A 26,253-nucleotide genomic window follows, 5' to 3' on the forward strand; every position below is an offset into this window, starting at 1 on the left:
ATTTGTTATCCTTATTTATTTAATAAAGAAACATAATAAACTCGATTTTTTTCAGGTACAAACAACTTAATATGTCCTATGATATTGGCTGATATTTTCCTTGCTCTTTTTGTAGCTTGGGTGATCCATGTGGTAGCCTTTATTGAAGAAATCAACAGAAAAAATGGTAGCACTCACTATGCTCATTGACAGTGTGGGCCAACTATTGACTTAGTGTTGTTAACTAAATCACTGCACCGGGAGGTTGTATGATTGCTAGATTCGGACCGGCATCTCCATTAATAAAGATCTGCAAGTGAGGTTATTAGAAGTTTTTGAGGGGACTTCTGCATACCATACAAAGATACCATTCCCTCTTCAGCTCTAAAGAAATGTTCCACAAAACAATAGAAAACCCAATAGAAAACCAACCTTCCAGATACAAAGGTTTTGAAAGTAATTTACAATTCAGTTTTAGAAAGTTGCAGTGTAAACATCTATAGTTAAGACCCTCTTTCAGAATTTTTGCACTATGTTTTTTTTTTTAAAGGTTTTGGGTAAGAAGACAGAACAACTTGTAATTGAATCAGTACTAGAGGGTCTCACAGCAATGACAATAAAATGTTCAATGCAAAGGTGAAGTGACCAGAGGAAGAGCTCTCTCTAATATAATCATCCTATTACAATCTGCTCATTACTGGGCCTAACTCTTAATAAGAATATCAGTTGAAAATTTTCTAATATAAGTTTCAAATAATTAAAATATTTTTAAACCAGCATGAGCAACGCTGCACTGCTGAGTGCAGGCTGGCTTTTTCTTTGGGTTTTGAACAGTTTATATTGTATGTGAGAAAATCACATAAGAGATGCTTCTTTTTCTTAGTATTTTCCCCTCTTTTTTATTCTAAAACTTTGAAAGGAAAATAATTTTATCTGTTGTCAGCCAATAAATGCTTGTTAAGCAAGTAATGGATGTATTATTTTCTAATTAAACAGTTTCATTATAGACAACAGCTCATTGATAATGATCAATAAATCCCACTGAGAAGAAAACATTTTAATCAGTAAGTCATGTCCTCTGAATGTCAGCCACTCTATAAACTCATGAGATGATACATATTTATGTATAGATTTATGTATGTGTGTATATATATATATATGTGCATATAAATATAAAAATCGCATACTCTGAGTGATATGTATGTACAGTCAGAACAACATTACAGCATAAATACACAAGGAACTGTATAAAGTTTCTCTAACTCGAGAAGCCTTGAGCAGTTTTTGTTTTTTTGGAGAAGCCAAGGGTGGGGAGGGAGGAAAGAATAAAGAGATGTTTTCACTTTAAGGAACAACAAGTAGTTCCCTTAAATTAGAATCTAATTACATACAAGATTTAAAGGCAATAAAATGCCCGAGCAACAGCCCTATGTTATATACCGTAGACATGGGGTTAAAAGGGCAAGAGAGGGTGATTATAATAATACTTATATAGTACGTTTCATTCCCTTATAGCACTTTGCAACCAGAAAGTCTTACAACACCCCTGTGAGGTAGGTAAGTATTATTATCCCCATTTTACAGATGGGTAAACTGAGGCACAGATAGGTTAAATTATTTGCCTAAAACTCATGTAGTAAGAATCAGGAATAGACCCCAGGAATCCTGATGGTAAATCCTCTGAATTAACTGATAGACCACTCTCAAGTGAATGCCTGAGACACCTCTCAATGAATGGAGAGAATATATTAGCCCATATTCACATAGATACATCGTCATCCTTTTGACATGTTCCTTTACATATTCTGACTTGTTTAGAGGACAGATAACAATGGCCATAGATAAACCTGATTGTAACATGTTGCTTTAATTCTTGTTGCCAACCCTATGTATTCGGACTCCTTTACAACCTGGGATATAACTAAATGTCAATGACAATAGACCTTAAATACATTCCTGATATTTTTGCTTCTCCAAGGTGAAGAGCACAATTACTCTTCCTTAAAGTGCAATGGCTCATTACAGAAATCTCAGGATTTTCCATGAAGTCCAACCAAACCCAACTACAATCAGTCTGAAGGTGAAAAAGAAACAACTTGTCTGTAATGATGGACTTGTCTCTATATTCTATAAACACTTTTTCAGATTCTATCAAGGCTGAAAGTTTAATAATAAATAATAATCTATATTAGCACGTAAAATCTCTAATACTTTCCTACAGCCACACATCCATCTTTCACCTCGTTGTCATTTCTTTGGCCTGAAGCTGACGGACACGCCAACTGTAAATATTACTTTGCCTACAGGAATGAGGATATATCTATTTTCTAGTAGATTCTTATTATTGGTTCCCGTATTTCTTGTCCTTCACCAGTAATCTAACTGTACCATCTGAGAAAATGAAAGATGGACACTGAGTAGAAAGGATTCAAATCCTCAAAATTTACATACAGATCCAGAGGCAATTCCCCTCCCACTTCCTTGATCACACTGTCGCAGCTATTCTGCATGGTCCAACGGGCTGTTGTTGTTTCTAGTAGTAGTAGTAGTAGTAGTAGTAGTAGTAGTAGTAGTAGTAGTAGTAGCAGCAGCAGCAGCAGCAGCAGTAGTAGTAGCATTTTTTGAGTAATATTGATGCACAGAGTTTCCAGTAAGGCTGCTTAGCTCAGTGTTCCTGGGGAAAACGTAACCTACCCCACTACCTTAACAAAACCATTGCCAGTATAGATGGTGCTTCAGAGCACTACACACAAACGTGATGCACTACTTCTATGGTGAGTTTGACTGCAGTATTCAAAGCAGATTCTTGAAACATACTAAAAAATTAGTGCTTTTATTAACAGTTTTACAAACAGAATCCATTACTGTCTAGTTTCCTGAAGGATAGAACAAGCCATTTCTCACATTATTTTGACATAGTTTTCTTCTCTGTTTTTATTTTGTATTTCTGCTGACTTGCAGTTGCAAGTTCCAAGAGGGAGGGCTTAGTGTAATAAACAGTTAAAATATTACTAATTTGATAGCTTTCCTCTTCAAACAGTGGGGGTCCTGCAAGTTCCTATTACCTTGACTCAGACTTCATCACGAAGAGTGTAAGGATCATTAATCTCCATGGAAAAAGAGACTTTTTTTAAGTAAAAAAATATCAAATATAATAAATTTATGAAAGACCATTCACAACATATACAGTAAGTGTTACATTTTGCTACAGCAGCTGTGATTTTTTTTTTTTTTCTTTTTAGAATGCAAGGTCATACATTGCCATAAGTAGACACACTAATATGAGTAAGACCTTAAAAGAATGTATACAGCCAGGCTTTATCTGTGGATAGATATACACTGTTTACTGTTTTACAGTCTAGCATACTCTTATTCACACCATTGATATAACAGCTATGACCCTGCAAAGATTCTTCCTGTGCATATATAAATATAAATATTGAGCCAAGTCAAAAAGAGCAGGGTCAAAGGTTATATGACTTATTAGACTCCTGTAGTTAAGGGTAAAAACTCCACTGTTTCTTTTGCAACTAATTTTTAATAAGAAGGCTGCTTCAATTGTTGTGTAGTTACAGCATTACATTCTGTAAACAATATTTTAAAGCATTCTAAACAAACGTTTAAACAATTGATTCTTTATCCTTGTCCGGTGAGAGAAGACAATCTATAGCCTCATCGCTTTTGCTCGAGTCCGTCATCTTCAACTGGAGATTATCACTTGTACCTCTGGTGACGCTATCGTAGGATGGAGGGAAAGACGTGGAGGACAGAGTTTCTGATTTGTCTATTGGCCTGCCGTAGTTTTCGTTCATCATGAATGCAATAAGACCCTCCTTCTCTGGTGCATCGTCCTCAAGGATGCTGCTGTCAAAATTTCTGTGCCGGTACAAGTAAGATGCCTGCTTCATGGAGCGTCGAAACAAATGTCTCCTGTAGGCCCGCTGGATGATGATGGCAGAGACTTCTTCTTGTTTCCTTCTGAGAGTTGTTGTAATTGGTTCATAAGAGATCTTAGATGGATTCGCTGCCATGAACTTTTCCTCCATCTGTATTTTAAGGGCATCCATCTCTCCAGATTCTCCTAGCACCCTTTTTGTAAAAGCAAACAAAATATCCAAGCAATGGATCCTATCTCCACTGACCATGGGCAGGTCCATTGCTATGAGTTTGATTTTGTTTGGTTTTGCTATGCGCAAAGGTTCTGACAGCGCGTCTGCAAAGTCTGAAAGTGCAGAATACTCAATAAACTGAGTGGCTTCAGGGTCAAACTTCTCCCAGATTTCATAGAACATATCAAAATCATCCTCGCTTAGAGGCTCTGTACTTTCCTCAGTGGCTACACTGAAGTTCTCTAAAATAATTGCTATATACATGTTTACAACAATGAGAAATGATATAATGATATAAGTAACAAAGAATAAAATCCCTACGGCAGGGCTTCCACAGTCTCCCTTTGAACCATTTGCATTTGGAAGGTTTGGGTCGCAATACGGTGGTCCGGTGTTTAAAATAGGATTAAGAAGACCATCCCAGCCAGCTGATGTTGTGATTTGGAAGAGACAGAGCATGCTGTTAGCAAAGGTTTGGAAGTTGAACATGTCATCAATCCCATGCTCCTTCTTAACATAGGCAAAGTTAGCCATGCCAAAAATGGCATAAATGAACATGACCAGAAAAAGCAAGAGACCAATGTTGAACAGAGCAGGTAGGGACATCATTAAGGCAAACAGGAGAGTTCGAATTCCTTTGGCTCCCCGGATGAGTCTTAGGATCCGGCCAATCCGAGCCAAACGAATGACTCTGAAGAGTGTGGGAGAGAAGAAATATTTCTGGATGATGTCAGAGAGCACGGTGCCTTGAAAAGAAGAGAGACAAACAGCGAGTTAGTACATGGGAAATAATCCCAGGCTTCCCTTGAAAGCAATGAATCAGGATTACGGACAAAATCAATTAAAAGTTCCCCAAATTGGAAGATTCATGATAAAGGGAATGACATTGTTGTTAGTGTTTTCATGCCCATTTAATCCATGCAAACTTTGCTGAGACTATGAGCACAGGTGTCAATGACAGCAGCAGTTTTATTAAGGGAAACCTTGTCTATTGGGAATGAGAAACTAGGATTAACTCAGATAGGACACAGATATCTGCAGCTTCTAGCCATGACCCACCTGAGAAATTTGTCCTGAGTACAGCTGGTCAGAATTTTTCTGATATGACAATATTTTTGTCTGTAAAATATTAGCAAGTCAGCACTGAAATGCTGGTGTGCTGGGCCCGGTTTTCTGAGCCATCACCAGAACAGTGCAAGTTTCTACTGGAAAAGTGCTTGGTTGGTTGTTTGCTTATTAATTTCTCCAGTTTCCCTGATGGGCTGGGAGGGAACCAAGGGTTTAGATTGTGCTAGCAAGGAAATGAGCTTGCATCCCTGTAGCTAAACTCTTCCTGCAGAGTATCTTGGTCCAGACTGTCTAATGCCAACAGTCCCCAGCTGCACTGAGCCATGCTGAGTTCATGTCTCCCAGCCCAGCTGGGGAGAGGGCTCACTGGCATGGCCCAAGTCCCCTGACACTGAAATGACCTGGTTGATCATGGGGCAGCACTATGACCAGTGTGACAGCTCTGTTTAACTGGCTGCTATGGTCATATCCAAAGCATCCAACATGAAGGCTCTGATGACAGCTGTGTGGTAGTGATCTTCTCTGGGTGACCCAAATCTGTGAAATCCAGGTAGTCCAAGGCCTCCAAAGCACAGGCTGCTCTCTGGCCACCAGCAATCTCCTGCATAGGGATCCTGCAGGTTCCCTGATGAGGGGAGAAAATTCTCTCCCTCCAGAGAGAATTTAGAGCAACAGAAGCATCAGTCAAAGAGAAGATGTCTCTGTTTTCCTAACATGACACTTTTTCATTCACCTATTCCTTCCTTCAAAATGAAAACTATTTGGGAAGAGAGAGATTTCTGAGTTCCTTCTGCTCACTGGATCAGTTGTTCATCTTCCAGTTCCTACTGTATTTCCAAATTAATGAAAACTCTTGGCAGGATTTCAGATTCACATTTGACCTGCACTTCTGTAGCACCTAACATACTGCTGGTTGGGGCTGCAGAACAGCAAAAGGCACAAATTAACAGTAAAACTGTGTCTTTCTGTTTCATTCCTTGGATATATGAAGGTGTGGAGCTCTAGTGACAACAGGGCTGAGAACAGCCAGAATCACTGCCCAAATCTGCCCTGAAGGACTTTTCATACTATTCTAATAAAAAGTAAATAGCAAAACAATAGCAACCACATGTGCCCCTTTTCATGGGGCTTTTTTACTTCTCTGCCTTTGGCTGTTATGCAGAACTGGGGTTAAGTGTATGGTGTCAGTTCTGGACCATGTTTTATCACCATGAAGCATTAAATGTACATTGAAACCAATACTGTGGTATGATAAACCTCATCATTTTGCTGATCACACAAGTTATTGTTAGGCAGTGTTATGTTATATTATAATTACATACTAAAAAATATGCTTAGGATCCAATTCTCTGAGTTGAAAGTGTACAGTATTGCATGAAGCCTTTAACTATGTCTAATTAATTTTATGTCTGCCTTTTTAATTTTGGAGTTTGAGTGAAAATCCAGGTTCACCTACCGACAATAGACAGGATCACGACGACAAAGTCAAATATGTTCCAGCCATTGGTGAAGTAGTAATGTCGCAGAGCCAGCATTTTGATGATGCACTCCCCAGTGAAGATGGCAACAAAAAGCATGTTGATTTTATAGAGGATGTTCACTTTTTCTTGACTTTGGTCATCCGTTTCCACCATCATGGTAACCATGTTAAGGCAGATGAGAATCATGATGGAGACATCAAAGGCTTGTTTTGAGACCACATCAAAAATAAAACCTTGGTATTTGTTCTGGAGGAAAAGATTTAGTGAGGAAATTTGAACCATGTCAAAATGATGACATCATTGTCTCCTGATTGATCAGAGAGACAAATATATACTGCTTCTGATCGGAACTTCATAAACCTAATGATGATGACAAACGATAGAGTTTTCAAGCCCATTTATTCTTAATGTTTCTTGAAACTACTGAAAAAAGACCCTGGACTGGGACCATGAATTCATTCAAAACATGCATATGGCCACTGGCATATGCAAATTATATGTGTAAATTTGACTTCTAGTCAATATCACAGAACAATAGGAATTCTGTACCAGAGGTCACTGGACTTGCAAATACCGTCCAAAATCAAAACATGTAAATGCTGAGTGTCTCTCATCTGAGAGTGATCACCCCTCCTATACTGGGAAGTTGAATTGCATTTATTCTATTAAATAAATATTCAGTTATTACACAAAGTTCAGATGAATCATGCCTTGCTTACCAGTGGCCTTGGGATTGGCTTTTGAGGTTTCTTAGATCCCAGCTTTTTCATTGCATTATAATACTTCTTCTGTTCTTCTGTCATAAAGATGTCCTGGCCACCTAAGTATAGGGTGAGAACAAAACTATTACTTTTGATTAGAAGAGTTCCACTGCCACCCTCTAGAGTTCAGGGCTGCATGCTCTTCTATTTTCTTATTTCCCTTTTCATGTAGCTTTCATCAAAATATCTATGAAGGTCTTGATGAGATGCAGTGCGAGGAGCTGCTTATCACATGGAGGCAAAGGGCAGGAGACACAAAGCAGTGCAGGCACCCAGGAGGAGAAAGGCTCAGAGTCTGTCTACACTAGAGGTAGGTTCAGGATGAGAGGGGAAAATACAAGAATGTCAGCCCTTTGTTTAGAGCCTACAAAGCAGTGAGAAACACAGGTCTCAGCTCAGGCTGCTCCTCCCTGACCCTGCACCTTGAGGCAGGGAGGTGATGGGTCGAGGAGAACAGGTTGCACTGCTCTGAAGGACAGTGGTGTTTGTGCATGGGACACCAGGGTGGTCTGTGACCCTCTGGCAGAGCTTGTGCAGAGATCCCATCTGCGTGGAGCTGCTTCACTGCTTTCTGTGGGGAATATAACCCTCCCAGCCTATATTTTCAGGATGCTCATCCTATGGGGATGTTAGGGGCTGCTACAACTAAGCTTTTGTGAAATTCCTGTGAGGTGGTTTCTGCAGCTGTTCTGTTGATGTTCATCTTGAGGCTAATGTGGCAAAGGCACTGCTTATAAATCTATCCCTTGCCCCGGTCTCTGCAGCAATCACAAGTTGATGTGTAGCATATGCACTACTTATCTTTTTCTTTTGTTGGTTAAAATTGTCAATGATGACACCTATGAAGAGGTTCAATGTGAAGAAAGACCCGAAGATGATGAAAATCACAAAATACAGGTACATGTATAAATTACATTCCCATTCAGGCTGCTCCTCACACTGCAAAGGGAAAAGGCAAAATGTGAAAATGACGCTATCTCTGCACATAACAAAATATTAATGCAGTTAAAAGAAAGCTGTCCACTGGAAATAAAGATTGTGAAGTGGGAAAAATAGTGTAACTCCCACTAGCAGAGTCAGTTGCTCCTTGGTCTCTGAAGCTTACTACTGGCATCTGCGATGCCACAGTCATTTAAGCTATGTTTCACAACACTGTCACAGCAATCACACTGTTCCAGAAAGTGCAGCTTCAGAATAAATCTCATAAAATATTCTCAGTCTGTACACAAAAGGGAAAAAGAATAATTTTTTCAGGTTATCCCTAATCTCATATGAACTAATGGTACTTGTAAAAAGCAAAAGCAGTTTAATTAAATGCTACTGAAAAACACTGTATTTAGAAGAACAATTTTTCTTTTATGAAGGGTGGAAATTAATAACATCTCTTGCTAAAAAACTGAGCCATGCAGTTCAATAGCCTCAAATCATATGTACCACATTTGGCAAAGCATGTACCACGTTCAGCAGAAATGCTCAGATTTGCCCCACCAGCTCCAGGTATCTAACCTAGATGTCAGAAGCTTGCATTTCCCTAAATGCCATATTTTCTCATGTGTAACCCATGCGTTTCATTCAGCAGAAGGGAGAATACACACACATGTACATGTAGTATAAAAATAAATCAACATCATGAGCTATGTTATGCAAAGGCACTTCTCTGCCATTATGATGCCATGAGGTTTTTCCATCCCTTATTCCTCCATTTAGGGCTCGACTCCCTGTTACTTAATTCAGCCTGTCAAATTCCCAGTACCAGATAGCTACCTCAAAAATTAACAGTAAGTAAAATTTTGTTGTTTTCATATTTTGAAAAGAGGGAAAGGACAGAAGGGACAGGTCATTCAATAAAAAAAATAAACTGCATTTGATGGGGTTTTTTTTTTTGGTTTTTTTTTTTTTTTCCTTGAAGAAATTGAAAGCTGAACGGGATGCAGGTAAGAACTGGGCAGTGCCCAGCACATCTCAAGCCAGAGCTGGAAGCTCACAGCAGCCTCTTTCGCTGCCAGAAGCTACTCCACCCACCTTGGGCGGAGCTGCTGATTGCAGAGAAAAACCTTGCTCAGGGTGGAGATATAGGGATTGTTGAGTATGTGGGTCATGGGGAATGTAATTTAAATCGAGCGTTTTGAAAGAAATTATCTTGTCAGAAGTCAGACCCTTGGAAAATATGGCAATCAATAGGGAGAGTGGAAGAAACAGAGAGGACCATTTAGGTTTTTGGTTGACTCAATCTCACCCTGGAGGTGCCTCTCTGTGCTGGGAATTCTGCAGTATGAATAGATAAACCAGTTGTGTAGAATTGAGGGCTACATTGTTTTTATCTCAGGGTCATGATGCTTCGCTAGCAGCTGCAAAAAATAAAGGTCTGCAACTGTCTCAACCAGAGTAAGGGACTGGCAACCTGCATATATTTTGTTGTTGTTAAACGCCATGAATGCTGAAAACGTCAATAGAAAACAAAATGTTTCATTTCCTTGCAGTGACCTACCTCTCGTGAATCCACTGCTGCATACATAATATCCATCCAACCTTTAAATGTTGCCTGAAAAGAACCCACAAATTACATAATTCAGCATGTTGAATAAGTATATCTTGAAATGATGATATCATCTCTGTGATGAGTTGTCAAAATGCAATGTTGAGCACGTTCCTCACAGTTAACTAATTGCCTCTCCTTTAAAGCAGTATATATCCATGAATTTATGTTCATTGAGATATTTAACATGGTTTTCTCCTGGATTCTCTCACTCATGTTTTCTGAGTTTCTGCACTTTTTGGGTTAAAACAGAGTTTTGTAAAGGGATTATAGAAAGGAGAGAAAACATCAAAATTAAGTCTCTGGAAGGTTTGACCTTAAGAAATTCAAGTCATGAGGAGATATGGATACAAGGACAACCCAGAGTGCTGTTCTGCATAAGCCTTGGAGCAGATGAGATGGGTCCCATCCACATTGCTTGTTCAGACTGATGGTCAGTGACTACACTGTAGGATCCAACTGAAACTTGGATTCTTTCCCCTTTTAAAATAGAGTAAATCAAGGCAGTGTTAAAGCCCAGGGAGTTGCATAAATCACAGCTGACTTGAAAGGAGCAGAGGCAATCAACACCTGCTGTGAGCTTGGGCCTGGAATCTCAATTTGCTTTACTGTTCAGATTTTTTTTTTTTTAAATTAGCATTTTTAATTTTTTTTTGTTTGTTTAAACAAAGGATTCTGCAGAAGTCAGTGTCACTTAGTGGAACCTGCAATGGAGAAAAGGCAATAACACTCCTAGGAGAAACACATAGAAATGTTTTTTACTATTCTATAGCAAAACCATGACTCTTTGCTATCAATATATGCCCCTCATTAGATGCAGCCTGATGCTAAACATGCCTGGCATTAGGTCAGACTCTGGCCTAAGTCACATTGCCTTTATATTAGTTCTCTGGGGTTGTTTCTCATTTGACTTTTGACCCATTAGACCTACCCTAGATTTAAAATCAGTGTGAGCAGATAATAAGGCAGTTTTATATTTATTCATTTAATCAGATTTACACTAGCATGCATGAAGGAACCATACCCCATATTTTTTTGCATACTACTGACACTTTGGCTGAATTTTCTCCTGGTGTGTAGGCACGCAATTCCAGATAACATTAATAAGAACTTGGGCAGTGGTTCCCAGGAGAAACCCAGGCTTTTGTGTTGAGATAGGTACATCCAGCACTTTTAGAAATGCTCCATCGTATACTGTTATTAAATTAAATCCTGGAGGTAACACTACCTTCTCATTTCTCTCTGAATGGTACTGAGCCAAAGGAAAATGTACAAGAAGTCAATCATATTTTTTATTAAAGTATATATAAAATAACGCTTGAAAGATTGTATTAATTTTTATCTACTGGTTGAAAGAGACTAAACCCCAAAAATCAGAACCCTTTGGACAATCTATTCCACGGTATTGTGTGTTAAAAAACACTTCAGATGTAAAGTGTTTACAGGAATTATTAGAAGTTTTATTGAAACAAATAATTATTTGAACCTGTCATGCTGATCCTCCTTAATTGTTCTAATATTTTCCTTTTTTGCTGTTCTGTTTCTAATATGATGAAAAATTTTCTGGTGTCATTACATTCACGTGCATCTTCCAGCTCAAAGTGCCATTCAGGAAAGGTGGATGAAATGAAACAAGAAATCCTTTCCTTGTAGCAGAAGATGATATGATCTTAGCTTGTACTTTTCTCCCACTTGGGAGGAAATCTTTTCTCTTGAGTAGCTATTTTACCCCTCAATGTGTGCCACAGACACAAGAGACTCTACTGCAAGGCACAGGGCTTTGTAGTGATGACAGATGATGAAGTGATCTGACAAAAATAAATATTAAGATAATGAAGTACTGTGATTTTCTGTTTTTCCCAGTTGTCCAGAAGTAAGAGAATTAAAAATCCACAGGGTTCTGGAAAGCTTCCCTAGACACTTCATTTGCAAAGGGGAAAAGATACTGAGAATGAAAGAAATATAACACTGGGGAAAGAAATTATTTATCTGGAATTAGTAACCACTTGCACTCTGGATAAAGAAGTGACAAAATCTTCATGGGAGTGTTTGTGATATTATCCTGCCTGGAAGCTATCCAGAAAAACACAATTTTCTACTGAAACTGTCATGTGATGAGATTATCTACTGATAAACTCATCTCAGGATGGGATTACATTTTGTTATTTGACTGGTGGTTAGAGCTGCAATCCAGTAAATTAGTAGAGAGGAGGATAGGTGGGATCGCACTTGCTATCCTCAAACCATTTATTGTATAACCAAATGGTGCCTTAGAATAAAACAAGACTTAAATCTGAGAGTTTGGTTGCTTTATTTTTTTTTCTAGAAAAGGACTCCAATAGTGCAATAAAAATGGCTGCTGTTGACAGCAGAAGTACCAGTCTTTGCATTTCTGAAATGCTTCTTTAAGCATTACTATTGGCTGAAAGCTAGAACAGAGCCACCAACAGTACAGCCAAACTACACGTATTTAAGTTTGCTATGCTAACTCCACTATCTGTTGGCTTTTCTGTTGAATTTTTCAGTCCGCTTAATTTCATTATAGCAACATTTTTATACTGAACATATATTTTATGTTTATTTTGCATTAAGATGGATTGATGGGGCGGTCACCACTGAGCACTAGACCCACCAGAGAACCCCAGAGGTCTGCACTGTACTGAGCTATGCAGGCTCCAAAGGCACTGCCTCTGCTCCCCTTGAATTTCCACCAGTAATTTCTCAGGGAAATACTATTTATTTCTGATCTTTGGACATATGGTAAAATCTACCCTGGTGCACCCATTTAGGGTTTGCTCTGAAACACAGATTTTTTGCACATTTTGCATCCACAGTGAAAGAAAAATCTAGCATTACAGTTTACAGAAGTGCAAGAGATCGTGTAACTCAGTAACTTTAGACACATGCCACTGTCTCATGACCATTTTGTAGCTGATTTACGAGCTCAGTCATGACTTCAAACCTGGCATGAGCAGCATTAACTCTACAGTTCCTGAAGGCTGTACTGGTCTAGAAGTGATTCTGTTATCTTCCCATTCCTTATCTGGAGTTCCAGAGTGATGAAGAGTTGTAGGGTATATTGGATATAAGTTTGTTCCTGTCTAAGGAGAACTTTTCCAAGCAAGCCAGATGCTAAGTGAGAGATGACTTGTTTTCTTGGTGTTCTTCAATAGATTATTGACATTTCAAGATACATTACCAAAAAATATGTGGAGGTGATAATGTGAAGGGAAGAATTCTGCAAGGAAAATACAAAATTCCTACCAGAAATTTAAGGTATTTCTTTGTTCAGCTCAAATACAGATTTATAGAACATAGGTGCTGTGATCTGCAAAGCAATTCTGGAAATATTGAAGAAGTATTAATGAAGCACAGGGTTGCAGAAATACTTTTTTTCCTACTAGATTAGAGTTTTAAGGGCATTAAATCCCCAGAAGACTGAATCATCATTCTTGCAAATTAAAAAGTTGTGATAGTAAAGATCTTTCCATCCCCATAAATGAGGCATTTCTCTTGCTTATAAAGTGAGCAGAGTCCACCTCCTTTTTTTCCGTAATCTGTTGTGACATGGCCCACTTGTTAGTTGGAGAATCTTGAAACTCAACTGACCACTTGTCATGAATATTTTCTGAGACTCATTAATTATAAAGTGGCATCTTCAGAACAACATGATGGATCCTAAACAAGGTAGAAAAAAAAAAAGCGAAGGATATTTGGGGAAAGTTTCTCAACTACATTGTCAGAAAGTTTGTCTCTGGATAGTAGTAAGCCTTGAAGTTTCCATAGTAGCAACTTCTCATTTCTTTCAAGGATGCTGTAGAAGTGAAGACAGAACATTAGGCAGACAGATTTGTTTTATGTATTTCCATTTGGATTTTCAGACACATTCAGTCATCCAAAGGTAACTTCAGAGTTACTTAAAGAGTGTGTTGCAGCAGCTGAAAATGTCAACAGTCAAAATACAAGTTCCACCTAAAAGCTTATACTTTGGGTTCCGTAGGTTTGTAACCAAAATGCTTATCTCATCATTGCTACATGCTGTCTCAGCATGCCCAAAGACGCATGGATGTGTCTGTCTCTTTAGGAGATCTGAGCTGTTAACTGATCCCCTGCAATTCCTATGGTGATTTGTTCATGAAATGCTACCCCATATGGAGGATATTTGGCACGGAGCACCTGTAACCAACACTCCTCAGCTAGAGTCTGGCAAAGGGGATCCAGATGTTTGGGCCCCTTCTCTGTGGGTGTCATCTTTACACTTTATTGCCTAAGACTGTCGTTAGCAGCAGACATAAGAGCTCCAGGCACAGGATGAAACTTAAAATCAATCCCCTAATGGCATTTGTCTCCTGTCCTTCCTTCTAGAAGAAGGAGCCAGCAGCTGCCATAGCAGCTGAGCGAGGTTTGTGGGCTCCCTCATTTCCTGCCATAATCACTTTGTCCAACCTGCACAGACTCTACTTTTATGGCACTTCTGTACTTCTGCAACTGCTACCCAATACAGGATCACAGGTTTGAAAGAAACCTGCAGAGTAATCAAGTACATTTTCAGCTGGAAAACAGCACTACCAGACCATCCCTTCATAAATGCGCTGAGATCTACCTTATGATCAGTTTGTTTCTTCCATCATCAATGATCCCAACAGAAGGCAGTCCTACCGGCTGGATGCAACTAGTATCACCAGTGCTAAGTACCCAGGAACTGCTACTTCAAAAGAGTAGAAGAGACTGCTTCAGGATACTCCTTAGGCAATGCTAATTTATGAAAAGACACAGATTTTCAGAAAGCTGAAGCCTGAGTCTTAGAAAAGAAATGGGGAAGGAATATCTACTACTATGATGAAGTTTTTTCACCAAAGTATGCATGTGTTATGCAGTGATGGAGAAGATAAGAAGTTTCAGGTAAGGCACAGTGTTTTAAATCTGACTCAGCTAGATTAGATGTTTAAATAAAAGACAAAGAAAGCACTATATAGAACAGAAAAACTAATTAAAGGCATTCAAAATTAATCTACCCTGCATGGGTGAGCTGAATATCATAATTACATGCCGAAGATAAAAGCTTTTACTCTCATCAAGTTCAACTTTTTCATGGAAAGAACCAAAAGTGGTTGTGTCCATTCCTGCTTTCCATCATATACCAGCAGTCCTGGCTGACTGGGGAGGTCCTGAAAGATTGGAAATTGGCCACTGTGATGCCCATATATAAGAAGGGTCGGAAGGATGATCCAAGAAATTACAGGCCTGTCAGCTTGACTTTGGTGCCTGGGAAGCTGACGGAGCAGCTCATCCTGAGTACCATCACACAACACATTTGGGACAATCAGATGCTCAGGCCCAGTCAGCCTGGGTTTATGAAAGGCAGGTCCTGCTTGACAAACCTGATCTCCTTCTATAACAGGGTGAACTGTTTATTGGATGAGGGAAAGGCTGTGGATGTTGTCTCCCTTGACATCAGTAAGGCCTTTGACACCATTTCCCACAGCATTCTCCTGGAATAACTGGCTGCTCGTGGCTTGGATGGGCACACGCTTTGTTGGGTAAAAAACTGTCTGGATGGCCGGGCCCAGAGAGTTGTGGTGAATGGAGTTAAATCTAGTTGGTGGCCGGTCACGAGTGGTGTTCCCCAGGGCTCGGTTTTGGGGTCACTCCTGTTTAACATCTTTACTGATGATTTTTACTGGGGATCAAGTGCACCCTCAGTCAGTTTGCAGATGACACCAAGTTGGGTGGGAGTGTTGATCTGCTCGAGGGCAGGGAGGCTCTGCAGAGAGACCTGGACAGGCTGGAGCCATGGGCTGAGCCCAACTGGAGGAGTTTCCATAAGGCCAAATGCCGGGGGCTGCCCCTGGGCCACAACAACCCCCAGCAGCGCTACAGGCTTGGGGAGGAGTGGCTGGAGAGCTGCCAGTCAGAGAGGGACCTGGGGGGGTGATTGACAGCCGGCTGAACAGGAGCCAGCAGTGTGTCCAGGTGGCCAAGAAGGCCAATGGCATCCTGGCTTGTGTCAGCAATAGTGTGGCCAGCAGGGACAGGGAAGGGATCTGACCCCTGGACTCGGCACTGGTGAGGCCGCCCCTCGATTCCTGTGTTCAGTTTTGGGCCCCTCACTACAAAAAGGACATTGAATGACTCGAGCGTGTCCAGAGAAGGGCAACGAAGCTGGTGCAGGGTCTGGAGCACAGGTCGTACGGGGAGCGGCTGAGGGAACTGGGGGTGTTTAGTCTGGAGAAGAGGAGGCTGAGGGGAGACCTCATCGCCCTCTACAGCTACCTGAAAGGAGGGTTGCAGAGAGCTGGGGATGAGCCTCTTTAACCAAGTAATGAGCAATAGGACAAGAGGGAATGGCCTCAAGTTGCACCAGGGAAGGCTTAGACTAGATATTAGGAAGCATTTCTTTCCAGAAGGGGCTGTTAGGCGTTGGAATGGGCTGCCCAGGGAGGTGGTGGAGTCCCCATCCCTGGAGGTGTTTAAGAGTTGGTTGACACAGCACTGAGGGATCTGGTGTATTTGAGAAGGGTCAGTGTTAGGTTAATGGTTGGACTAGATGGTCTTCAAGGTCTTTTTCAACCGTGATGATTCTGTGATTCTATGATTCTAAACTTTTTGCTTTCCAGAGGGTATGAAAGCAAAGACTTGATGGACAGCAGTCAGAAGATCTCAAACTCAACTGTATGTGTACCAAGAACAGAGTATATAAGGATACACATTTCTACAAGAAAGGAAAACTACTTCATGGAGCTATTTCATGCATCTGTGACTGAGAAAAAATATCTGGGAGGAAGCACACTTGCATCATGGGAAGAAAAAGGGCTGGTAGATGTGGTGAGGACCTGTGGGAGTCTCATGCCCTCTTGGAAGGGCAGGTGAAGGCCCAGGGCAGTACCCTACTGCATTGCAAAGTGTGGATGCCTATATGTGACAACTGAATTGAGCTGTCAGCGTGCAAGTTTTGATCCGAGAAGCAAGGAATGTGGTCGTCACAGGTCCTTCAAGAAAGTTATCTCCCTGTCCAAGGATGTAGTAAGGGACTTCTTTAATTCTACATACATAAAAGGCAACACAACAAATACTCCTAATGTTTATCCAGCCCCTGTCATCACTAAGCTTCAGAGCAAATTATGAACAAAGGAAATAAGTATAGTTACCGCTATTTTACATGGGGGCCCCATGGAACTGAAACAAAGCATTTTTTCTAAAATCACTTGGCAGTCCAGTGGCAGAGCCTGGGCAAGATGGAGTCCCCTGCAGCTCCATTAGGTTGCAGTACATCACAACACAGTAAATCTTAGTGCATACAACCTGTTTTATCCATGTTTTACATTTGCTGCTGAAAAAGGTTGTAAAAGTGGTTTACTTCTGTCTTTATAGATCACAGTCTCTTCTCTAATATGCTCTCGACACCTTTCCAGAGACACTAGGCTGTATGGAGCTACAGCAATCTGATCACTACCACATTCCATAGTTAGGTTGAATCTGACTTAAGTTTAGCAGGTGGAAATGAGGTGAGGAACCAGAATGAGAGGCAGCAGTGTCCTTGAACATCTCCATGGAAGGTGACCAGAGTACTGTAATCTAAGATTCCTCTGTGAGTAACTGAAAGCACTGTATCTTCATTTTTCCCAGCAGGATATAATGAAGTCCCAGACTGTTCAGGAAGGCCAGTGTACTCCATCTGCATGAACAGTCCTTCATGGACAATGACTTTTTGTTTCTGGAACTGAACTCTGTTCTGGATTACAGTATTGACAAAATGGTCTTTAATTGACCTCAATAGTCCAATCACCTCCCAGAGGACCATATTAGTGATGCATCAGAAACTCAAAATCAGATGCTGCCAGAAATATCTCTAGGCCAAATTAATACGCCAAATATGACTCATTTACACCTGAGGAAAGGCATTGCCCTGATGAGTAAGACTGAAAAACCCAGAAAAGCATAGAGATGAACCTGAGCCTTTAAACTGAAAATTTCAGTGGGTATAAGCAACATTTGCCCATTAGTGACAGTCACACTTACCACTTGTAGCAGAGCCAGGTACCCAGCACCAACGTTATCAAAGTTAACTTTAACTTTTGTCCAGTAAAATGTGCCTGACACATTATAGAGTATACAGTCACTCATATTGTTAATAATTTTAGAGTCTAAAGGCATATCTCCCTCTGTCTTATTAATGCACTTCCCAAACTTCCCAGCAAAAAGGTTCACTCCCATGATGCTAAAGATAAGCCAGAAGATGAGGCAGACGAGCAGAACATTCATGATGGAGGGGATGGCTCCCACGAGGGCATTGACCACCACCTTGGGGGAAACAGGAGAGAAAGAACAGGATTAATGTCAGCACTTACATAGACACTTTGCTGACAAGCTGTTGTGCACCCTTGATTAACTAAGCTGAACCCTCACATGGCAACAGGTAGATAACTACTACCACTACCTAAGGAGCCAGACCACCATTAAGGGCTTCACACATGATTATTTTTTCCTTTTGCAATTGAAGAGCTAATCTGTTGGCATCCAACCATGGGATGATGTTTTTTCCAGAGGAATCTTTTAATACAGGAGCAATCTGTGAAGTCATCTTGACCTCTCAGATCCTACTGGATAATACACTTCAGTCAAACTGTTTTTCATAATCATAGGATTAATTGGAAACAGCTGGGGTACATCAAAGTGTCTCAAAATAGACAAAATTTCTGAAAACTTTTACTGAATTCTGGTCTCCATAGTCCTTGGGATGTGAACTCTATCTGTGATAAATTTTGCTTATTTAAATAATAACTGATTGAGACATACTGTACTAAAGCCAGCTTCCTCTGTCTGATCAATATGCATGATTAAAACAGTGAAACCAGTCTAATTTAACAAAAATACATTATTTTTTTCCTGTGGCATTCTGTACAGTTCCTACACACCAACCCAGACAGGGGTGTAAACCCCTGTGTAAAATCATACATAAAAATGAAAAGCAAAAGGAACTTTTAAGGTGTGGGCATGATGGCACTGGCACTGAACACCATTCTGAAGCCATGCAAAAGAAATAAAGGTCAGACCATCTACAGACCCTCTACAGCTGTCGGTTTTGAATGCAGCATTATAATACCAGTACATCAACTGGGCAAGATGCATGTAATTTACTGTTTTGACCATTAAGATGTTTATGCATGCCAAACGTTATACTAAAGATATTTTCTGAGGGAAGAACACTATCACAAAATATAGTCTTCTCCTTTCTATGTCAACCAGGTTTCTCCATAATCGCAGCTTTCATTGCACGATCCAGGCAAAGGTGCCTGACAGCACTGCTGCAGACACCAGCCCCACTACATGAATTTGTCTCCATCCCTGCTCATGCTTTGGAGATTAGAATCTGGTAGGCAGACACTAAGCTCTTCGTCTTCTCCATCTACATTTTTGAAACTGAGACAAGGTGATATTGATCTATAAAATGAAATTTTATTCAGTTGTGAATCTGATTATGGAAAATGTCAGCTCCTGTTTTCTCTTGTATTACTGTCCAATTTTATAACAAGCTAATAATGTAACATTCGTTTCCCCATCATTTTTGCATTGTTGAGGAAGAAAAATACCCGGAAAGAGTAAAATGCGTTTCACACATGTATAGCAGCAGCTTCATCTACAATATACAATACAAAATTATGTAGATTTTTCAAAACCCAGATTTATATTTTGTGCATTTATGAATGAAGCTAATTTTTTTTTTTTTTTTTTTTTTTGTCTGTATAGGCTCATTCCTGATGACTTTTCAGTGTCTGTCTGTTTGGTTTTTTTCCTTCCTAATTTTATCTTTCATTTTTGATTGTTAATTTCTAGCTTCATTGTTTTAAGACCAAATTTACTATGTTAACCAAAATGCTAAATAATTTCCAAATCAAGGGCTTATTTAGATATAGCCTCAGCCCTTGTCAAAGGGGCCTTCACTTGCTGCTATGTGGGACAATATTTTTGTTTAATTTTGATCCATGTCAGGACAAAACAACTGCATTTATGGTACATATGCTGCTGAACCTAGCTCCCACCCACAAGACCTGTGACAGGACACAGACATTCAGGCTTCATCAGTGCAAGCAATGCCCATGCCTGAATCCTGCTTTTTCCTCCTGCTGAAATATGTTCAATAGCTTGTAGATAACAAAACATGACACAAGGCTGGAGTGAATCCTGTAACACCTCTCTGAATGAATTATTAACAGGGGGTTTCATTCTTCTCTTGCTGCTCCTGCTCTTATGCCAGCATGATGCCATTTGGTCTGCTGGAAACACTCCCGATTTGCACTGAGACAAGTGCGAGGACTTAAAGACCTGGATCTATAAAGGCAAATTATTTTCATAAAATCACGTTAAAAGTTCAGCTGCAAACTTTGCAATGAAGAAGGCTGAATTTCTGCTTCATCTAAGAACAGCAATATATATAACCATGTATAAGAAAAGGTTTCACACCTCTTGATTTTCATCAGTACCTTTATAGGTGAAACCACCTCCCAGGTGACTTCTTCAGGGACAGCCTAGAAACTGAGCCACCCTCTGCCCTAATCCACAGTGGTGCAAATCTGTAGGCTGTGCCTGGTCCCCAGCTCTCCTGATCTCATGAGCCAGCTCCTCAGCTGAAGCTGATTCAGATTTTAAATCCAGAAATAGACTTGCACGATATGTTAATCCTCCCTGTGCTACAACAGAGACCACCAGACTTCCTGCAGTAATTTCAGGCCCAGGCTATAACTCCTAGCGAAGCCTGGGCACAGCTTTTCCAAAGACATCTACTTTACAGTGTTATGATGTCAAATAATAGACAAAAATTTTTATTATTAGATAATCTATTCCTGGTGTCCTTTGCCCTCACTTTTAGAAACAGGTGCTGTAATTTTAGACTGAATTTGTTGTACTTGAGGCACTAGTTATCTGCTGTTAGATATCTCCTATCATTCCCATCTTCACTGAAGGTGAGTTACCACTGAACATTGCTTTGAGTAATTAAAAAACACAGAGCTTCTTTGTAATTGTCATCATTCCCTCAGATTTCTAATCACACTTGTTGCACACCATATAGACTTTCCCATTTCTAACACCCTATTTCCAGCAGTTTGGTGGAATGCCAGTATTGAACCACTGCTTTCTCCCTCTGCTTGCTGGATTATTTCCCTGCATATTGAGGGACTGTAATAGTCACCTCATTTATCTGACCTGCCCAAAAGCTTGTGTCCTTTTGAACAGTCATCCCAGTCCCTAAATTCTTTTCAGCTGCTGTTTTCCCAGAAATGTCCCCCAGAGTAACCTACTTTCCTTCTCCTGAGGTGTATGATGAATGTGGTTTTATTAAAATGCATGTTGTACAAATGATTTGTTTTTCACTGTGATCCAGATCAGTCAGGATAATTCTCTTATCCATAATATTATACTACTCTGTTTGCTTTGTGTGTTGTCATCAAAGATTTTATATTTTCTTCCAGGTGCTGTTAAAGTCCAGATTAAGGACAGTTCTCATTCTGAGACACTCATCACTGAATTTACAGTGTCATCACTCTTTATGATTACTTTTCGAGATCCATCACCCTTTTAAAATTAATTTAAAACACGTTTACTTGGCTTGGTACAAAGCTCGTGTTTTCATCACAGTGTCCCGTGGTATCAGATTCCTCTCTGAAATCTAAGGATATTATATCAGCACGGTTACCGTCATCAGCATAATTTGTAATCAAATCAAAGGACCGTATCATTTTTACAAGAACTATTCCCATGAAATCATGCTAACTAGCATTAATTATGCTATTTCTTTCCTGTATATATCTTGTAGCAGCCTCACCATGACTTTACCTATATCATTTTCACATTAAATGGTTTATCATCATCCCACTCATCCTTTTAAAATACTGCAATAACCTCCCTTGCTGGGAAGAAATTTGCAGGGAAATGACACCTCTGAAATAATTCCCTGAAGGACAACACATGATGTGACATTGGAGACTTCATGATTTGGGACAGGCAGCCCTAAATTAATTTATGCTGGGCCTTAATATGACCTGGAAAGCAGTGGGTGAGGCAGGGTGGTGGCACATGCATGGAAACCCCCCGGGTGTACAGTAACAGTCAGGTGGGACACTGGTCCTACTGGGAGTTTTTTGGGGGACAGAGAGGCAGGGTGGCAACCGTTCAGCCTTATTTTGCAGGTGTCTCATGGGATGTGAGCTGCTGAGACTTGTGTCAAACTCAGACAGGTCCCAGACTGTTTGAAGACAGGGAAAGGACTGAAGACTGATGGTAACAGGTCCTCTTGGCCATCAAAGTGCTACTCTGTGCTTTTGTTTCAGGACCAATTGTTTCAAAAGTTTATGTACAGTGTCAATTAAATAAGTCTTACTGCAGTATAAATGGGAACTTTCTTTGTCCTGTTCTAGTCATGCAGAGATCTTTCAGTTATTCAAGAAGAAGACATTATAATAGAGCAAGCTATTATTATTTTCTTACCGTCAATGTTTGCTTCTCAGCATTATTGTTATTTAATCCATCACTGTGCTGGCAATTTTCCTGTACATTTTGGAGCATATGAACTCCTCATAATGAAAGGTCCAACTGTCCCTAGTCATGTTAAGTGTGGTTAGACAAACTAAAAATAAAATGATTTGATTTTCCAGTAGCACGTATTCTCAATTACACTTCATCATAGCTTACAAGCTAATTCACTACCTCCTCAGTGACTGAATATATTTCAGCTATTGCAATGGTACAGGGAAGAAAAGGGATGTTGGATCAGGGATCAGGGGGGCTTACAAGTATGAACATGTTAGGAAGGAAACTTGCTGGGCTGACGCATATGTCTACACCACATAAGATCTCCATCAAGACAACCTCTTGCTGTTCTCATAGATGCAAACCTTTTCACGTTATTTCTCTCTCATTTCAATTTAACTTTTCTGATGCTTTGGGCTAGTCTTCCCACTGCTTTTCAGGTTTGAATCCAATTTGGTTAAACTGATGCAAAGTCATGAGTCTTATGTCAGCTTATAATACGTTATAGGGGTTTTGCTTGAACTTGCAAATCCACTAGTAGAAGCTAAGCCTTCATAAGCCAGATTTAAATTGATTTGAGAGTATGTGCACAAATCACTCTGGTAGTTAAACTAGTGCAGCTTTTGCTGATATCAACATTTGCTCAATTTGCAAATGTTTAATAAAGACTTGGAGTGAGGTCATCAAATGACATAGGAGTGAGAGCTTTAATTAACATCAGTAGTGCAACATCACTTTGTGCCCCCTGACGATCTGCAGTTTGCTTTTGTGTTATTTTGTGAATAACATTTAAAATATTGCCTGTGTTTGGTGAAAAGAGTGTGGTGAACAAAACAATTCAGGTTTGGGTGCCCAAATGAATAGAGCTTTTTGAATTTTTTTTGTCTTACTACTAACACAGAAGAGAGTGGTCTGCAAGTAGATTTGTTTGATCTTCATCAGCAAAAATAATGTGATTTAGATAATCACAAGGTCTGTGGGCCAAAGACATAGAGCCCCAATTCTGGTCATCCACAGAAGAGGCAAAGTATGTGTACAGGGTTTTCATAAATTGCTCTATCACCATATTTCCTGGGTTATCTTAGTCATTAGACTCTCTAGCCTTCAGTATGTCCTACTGCAAGGGTACTGTAATGAGAACAGTTAATTGCTAGGAGCTCAGTGCATGAACTACACATTTTATTCACTGATGACTCAGACAAAATTTTTGTCTACAGGAAATCTTGACCCTGAATATACCTCAGTCTGAATGCTGTAGCATTTTCATTGGCCTAATAGATTTGGGATCGTCAGATGATGTAAGTTGGTTTACATGTAATTTTCTTACAGATTTGCTTTATGTTGCTATGCAATGTGCAAGATTAGCAGTAACCTCAGCTCATACAGAACACAGTTGTCACCATCTGCAAGTTATGCATGGTGCAAGGAGTTAAATAAAGTGCTTATCCAGGAAATAATTGATTAGTGTAGCAGGTAGGCTTAACAAATAAACAGATATGCTGTGTAGATATAGCCACAGTGGCAAACAAATGCAGAAGAGAAAGAGATGGATGAACAAGATGAAGCAACAAGCACAAGCAACATGATTTTAATATTAACCTTGACATTCCACATTAAAAACTGCAGTCTGTTCAAAGGAATGATTTTATATAGTTATTAATTTGCTTTCCTATCTTTAGCATTTCTAATTTTTGTTTTAATTATTAGTGAAAAAGTCCTTAAGAACTTTCCCAGTCAGTCTCATTTTAATACATGTCAAAAGCAGAGAGCAAACTTGTAGCTTGGTTATTCCCTGAATATGTCTTTGAGAGGTAATTGTCAGCCAGATGCTTTCTCAGCCAAAAAGCTGTTTTTTAAAAAGCAATATGAAAAGTTACACAGCAAGATTAGTTTATCATTAAATCCACCAGAGGATAAAGCTGTAAAGATACAATTGCAATCAATTTCTGATATTGTTGTTCTGATACAGCATTATAATGCCTTTCCTTTGGCAGACAAAATGAAGATAAAACCACATGGGACAGTTCCTTGTTACATGCTTGATGTCACACAGTTGATCTTTGATCGAGGCTTCATATAGTCTTACCCTCATCCCTTCAAATCGTGACAATGCTCTTAACGGTCGCAGAGCTCGGAGGGTCCTGAGGGATTTAATGGGACCCATCTCAGAGTATCCAAGTGAATTGGCGATGAGGCTTATTAAAGAGACCTGAATGGAGAGACAAAGGAAAAATCCAATCTGTTAGTATACTCCTGATGTTTTCATTCTCTTCTGACTTTCCTTCCTGAAAAGAAACAACTGGTTAGTGCAACAGTGGAAAAAAAATCTTCAATGGAAGACATTAATTTAGACCAACACAGAAGAAAGGAGATTTTTACATCCACACATAATACAGAACTCTTACCAACTCACAAAACCTTTGTTTCCACAAAATTTATAGAAATACAGACTTTCAAAGTTGGTGGTTTTCTTTTTAACTAAGCACACAGAAATCCTCGTCAGCTTGCACAAAGTGGATGAGAAAGGAGATCACTGCTACAAAATGACCGTTCTGTGACTCCCATGCTGTAGGTTTCCTGTACACTCCTCAAGGTGTGTGTATATTTGACTACTGAAAATATGAGTCACGTAAGTGTTATAATTTAGGGCTTTCTGGATGAAAACACCTGTAAGATCTAACCATTTTCAACAGAGATAAAAGATTTTAGCATTACCATTCAATTACTAATGTTAAACTTACTGATTAGAAACAAGTCTTCGAGATTGCTGATAGACATGACTTTATACCATCGACTCTAAAAGAATGATGTGCATGACTCACTGATTCTGCACTTTCTCACTTTTTCTGGTTTCTGCACAGTCTCTGAAGGAGAAGGAAACTTAACGGGGTGTTCAGTGTTGAAGTTTATATCTCTCAAAGACTATTTATTTGAAATAAACTATCTATTTCCAAATCTTGAGACAGCATGGAGGGGTTCCAATGCTGCTCATGTTCTCAGAGCTTTTGTAGTGCCCAGCTGGTCAGAAATGTGGATGCTATCAGGCACAGGACTGGAGTCTGGATGAACTGAATGGCAGTAGAGATTACGGATCAGATTAACAGATACCTAGAGCAACTGGGTTTTGTATGCTCAAATCAGTGTTCACAGCCTGAGGGAGTGACAAACAAACATCTCTCCACCACCACAGGTATCACGCTATTTTGCTTGTATTAAAAAAAGAACCAAAATGAACTGTCACATATTATAAAATATTATTTTCTTAGAAGAGAGAGACCTATGCATTTTGCTCATCACAGCTTTCTTACTCCCATCTTTAGCTGCTTTCACAGACCCAGTTACCATAGTATCAGATTATGTCACACTCACCAATGTGAGTGTGCAGAGTTTATCTGGAAGGACTGTGCTTTATTGCCATTTTAAAGATAGCAGCCAAGTCTAAACCCAGGGATTCTTCTATACTATATAAAAAACAGGTGCTTAATGTAGAAGGAAACTCTAGGGTCCCCCATGAAGACAGACAGCTCTGGTGGGAAATCTTCCTTTTCATTTTAGGATGGGATGATTTTTCCTCTGAACCCCACTGCTGACTGACCAGCCCAGAATCACCCATGAGTTTGTGATAAAGCAGGAGAACAACAGCCTGGTCTCCTAAGTCTCAAGCTAGTGTCCTCTTTGGAGCAGCCTTTCTCCTGAATATGCATTCATTTATGTACAAATACTGTCTGCACAGCTAAGAATCTTCGTAAAACTTGCCTAATTTGTTAAATTATTTACCTATTGATGGTTTTATT

At 39.7% G+C, this 26,253-nt stretch overlaps 1 protein-coding gene across 3 annotated transcripts in view; it reads right to left on the reverse strand.

Annotated features, from left to right (window-relative positions):
* Positions 1-2,549: 2,549 nt before the first annotated feature.
* LOC113476396 (sodium channel protein type 5 subunit alpha-like) overlaps positions 2,550-26,253 on the reverse strand; it is a 219,620-nt gene continuing 195,916 nt past the window's right edge. For all 3 annotated transcript variants that reach the window (XM_026841936.1, XM_026841937.1, XM_026841935.1), the window contains 7 exons: positions 24,546-24,668; positions 17,954-18,235; positions 9,887-9,940; positions 8,200-8,337; positions 7,357-7,461; positions 6,613-6,883; positions 2,550-4,834 (listed from right to left, as the gene is read on the reverse strand). In XM_026841936.1, coding sequence (XP_026697737.1) covers positions 3,600-4,834; positions 6,613-6,883; positions 7,357-7,461; positions 8,200-8,337; positions 9,887-9,940; positions 17,954-18,235; positions 24,546-24,668 — 2,208 coding nt within the window. In that variant the 3' untranslated portion in view covers positions 2,550-3,599. The remainder of the gene's footprint in view (positions 4,835-6,612; positions 6,884-7,356; positions 7,462-8,199; positions 8,338-9,886; positions 9,941-17,953; positions 18,236-24,545; positions 24,669-26,253) is intronic.

The sequence above is a fragment of the Athene cunicularia genome (assembly GCF_003259725.1).
Source record: "Athene cunicularia isolate RWA chromosome 2 unlocalized genomic scaffold, athCun1 chr2_part1, whole genome shotgun sequence".
Taxonomy (NCBI): domain Eukaryota; kingdom Metazoa; phylum Chordata; class Aves; order Strigiformes; family Strigidae; genus Athene; species Athene cunicularia.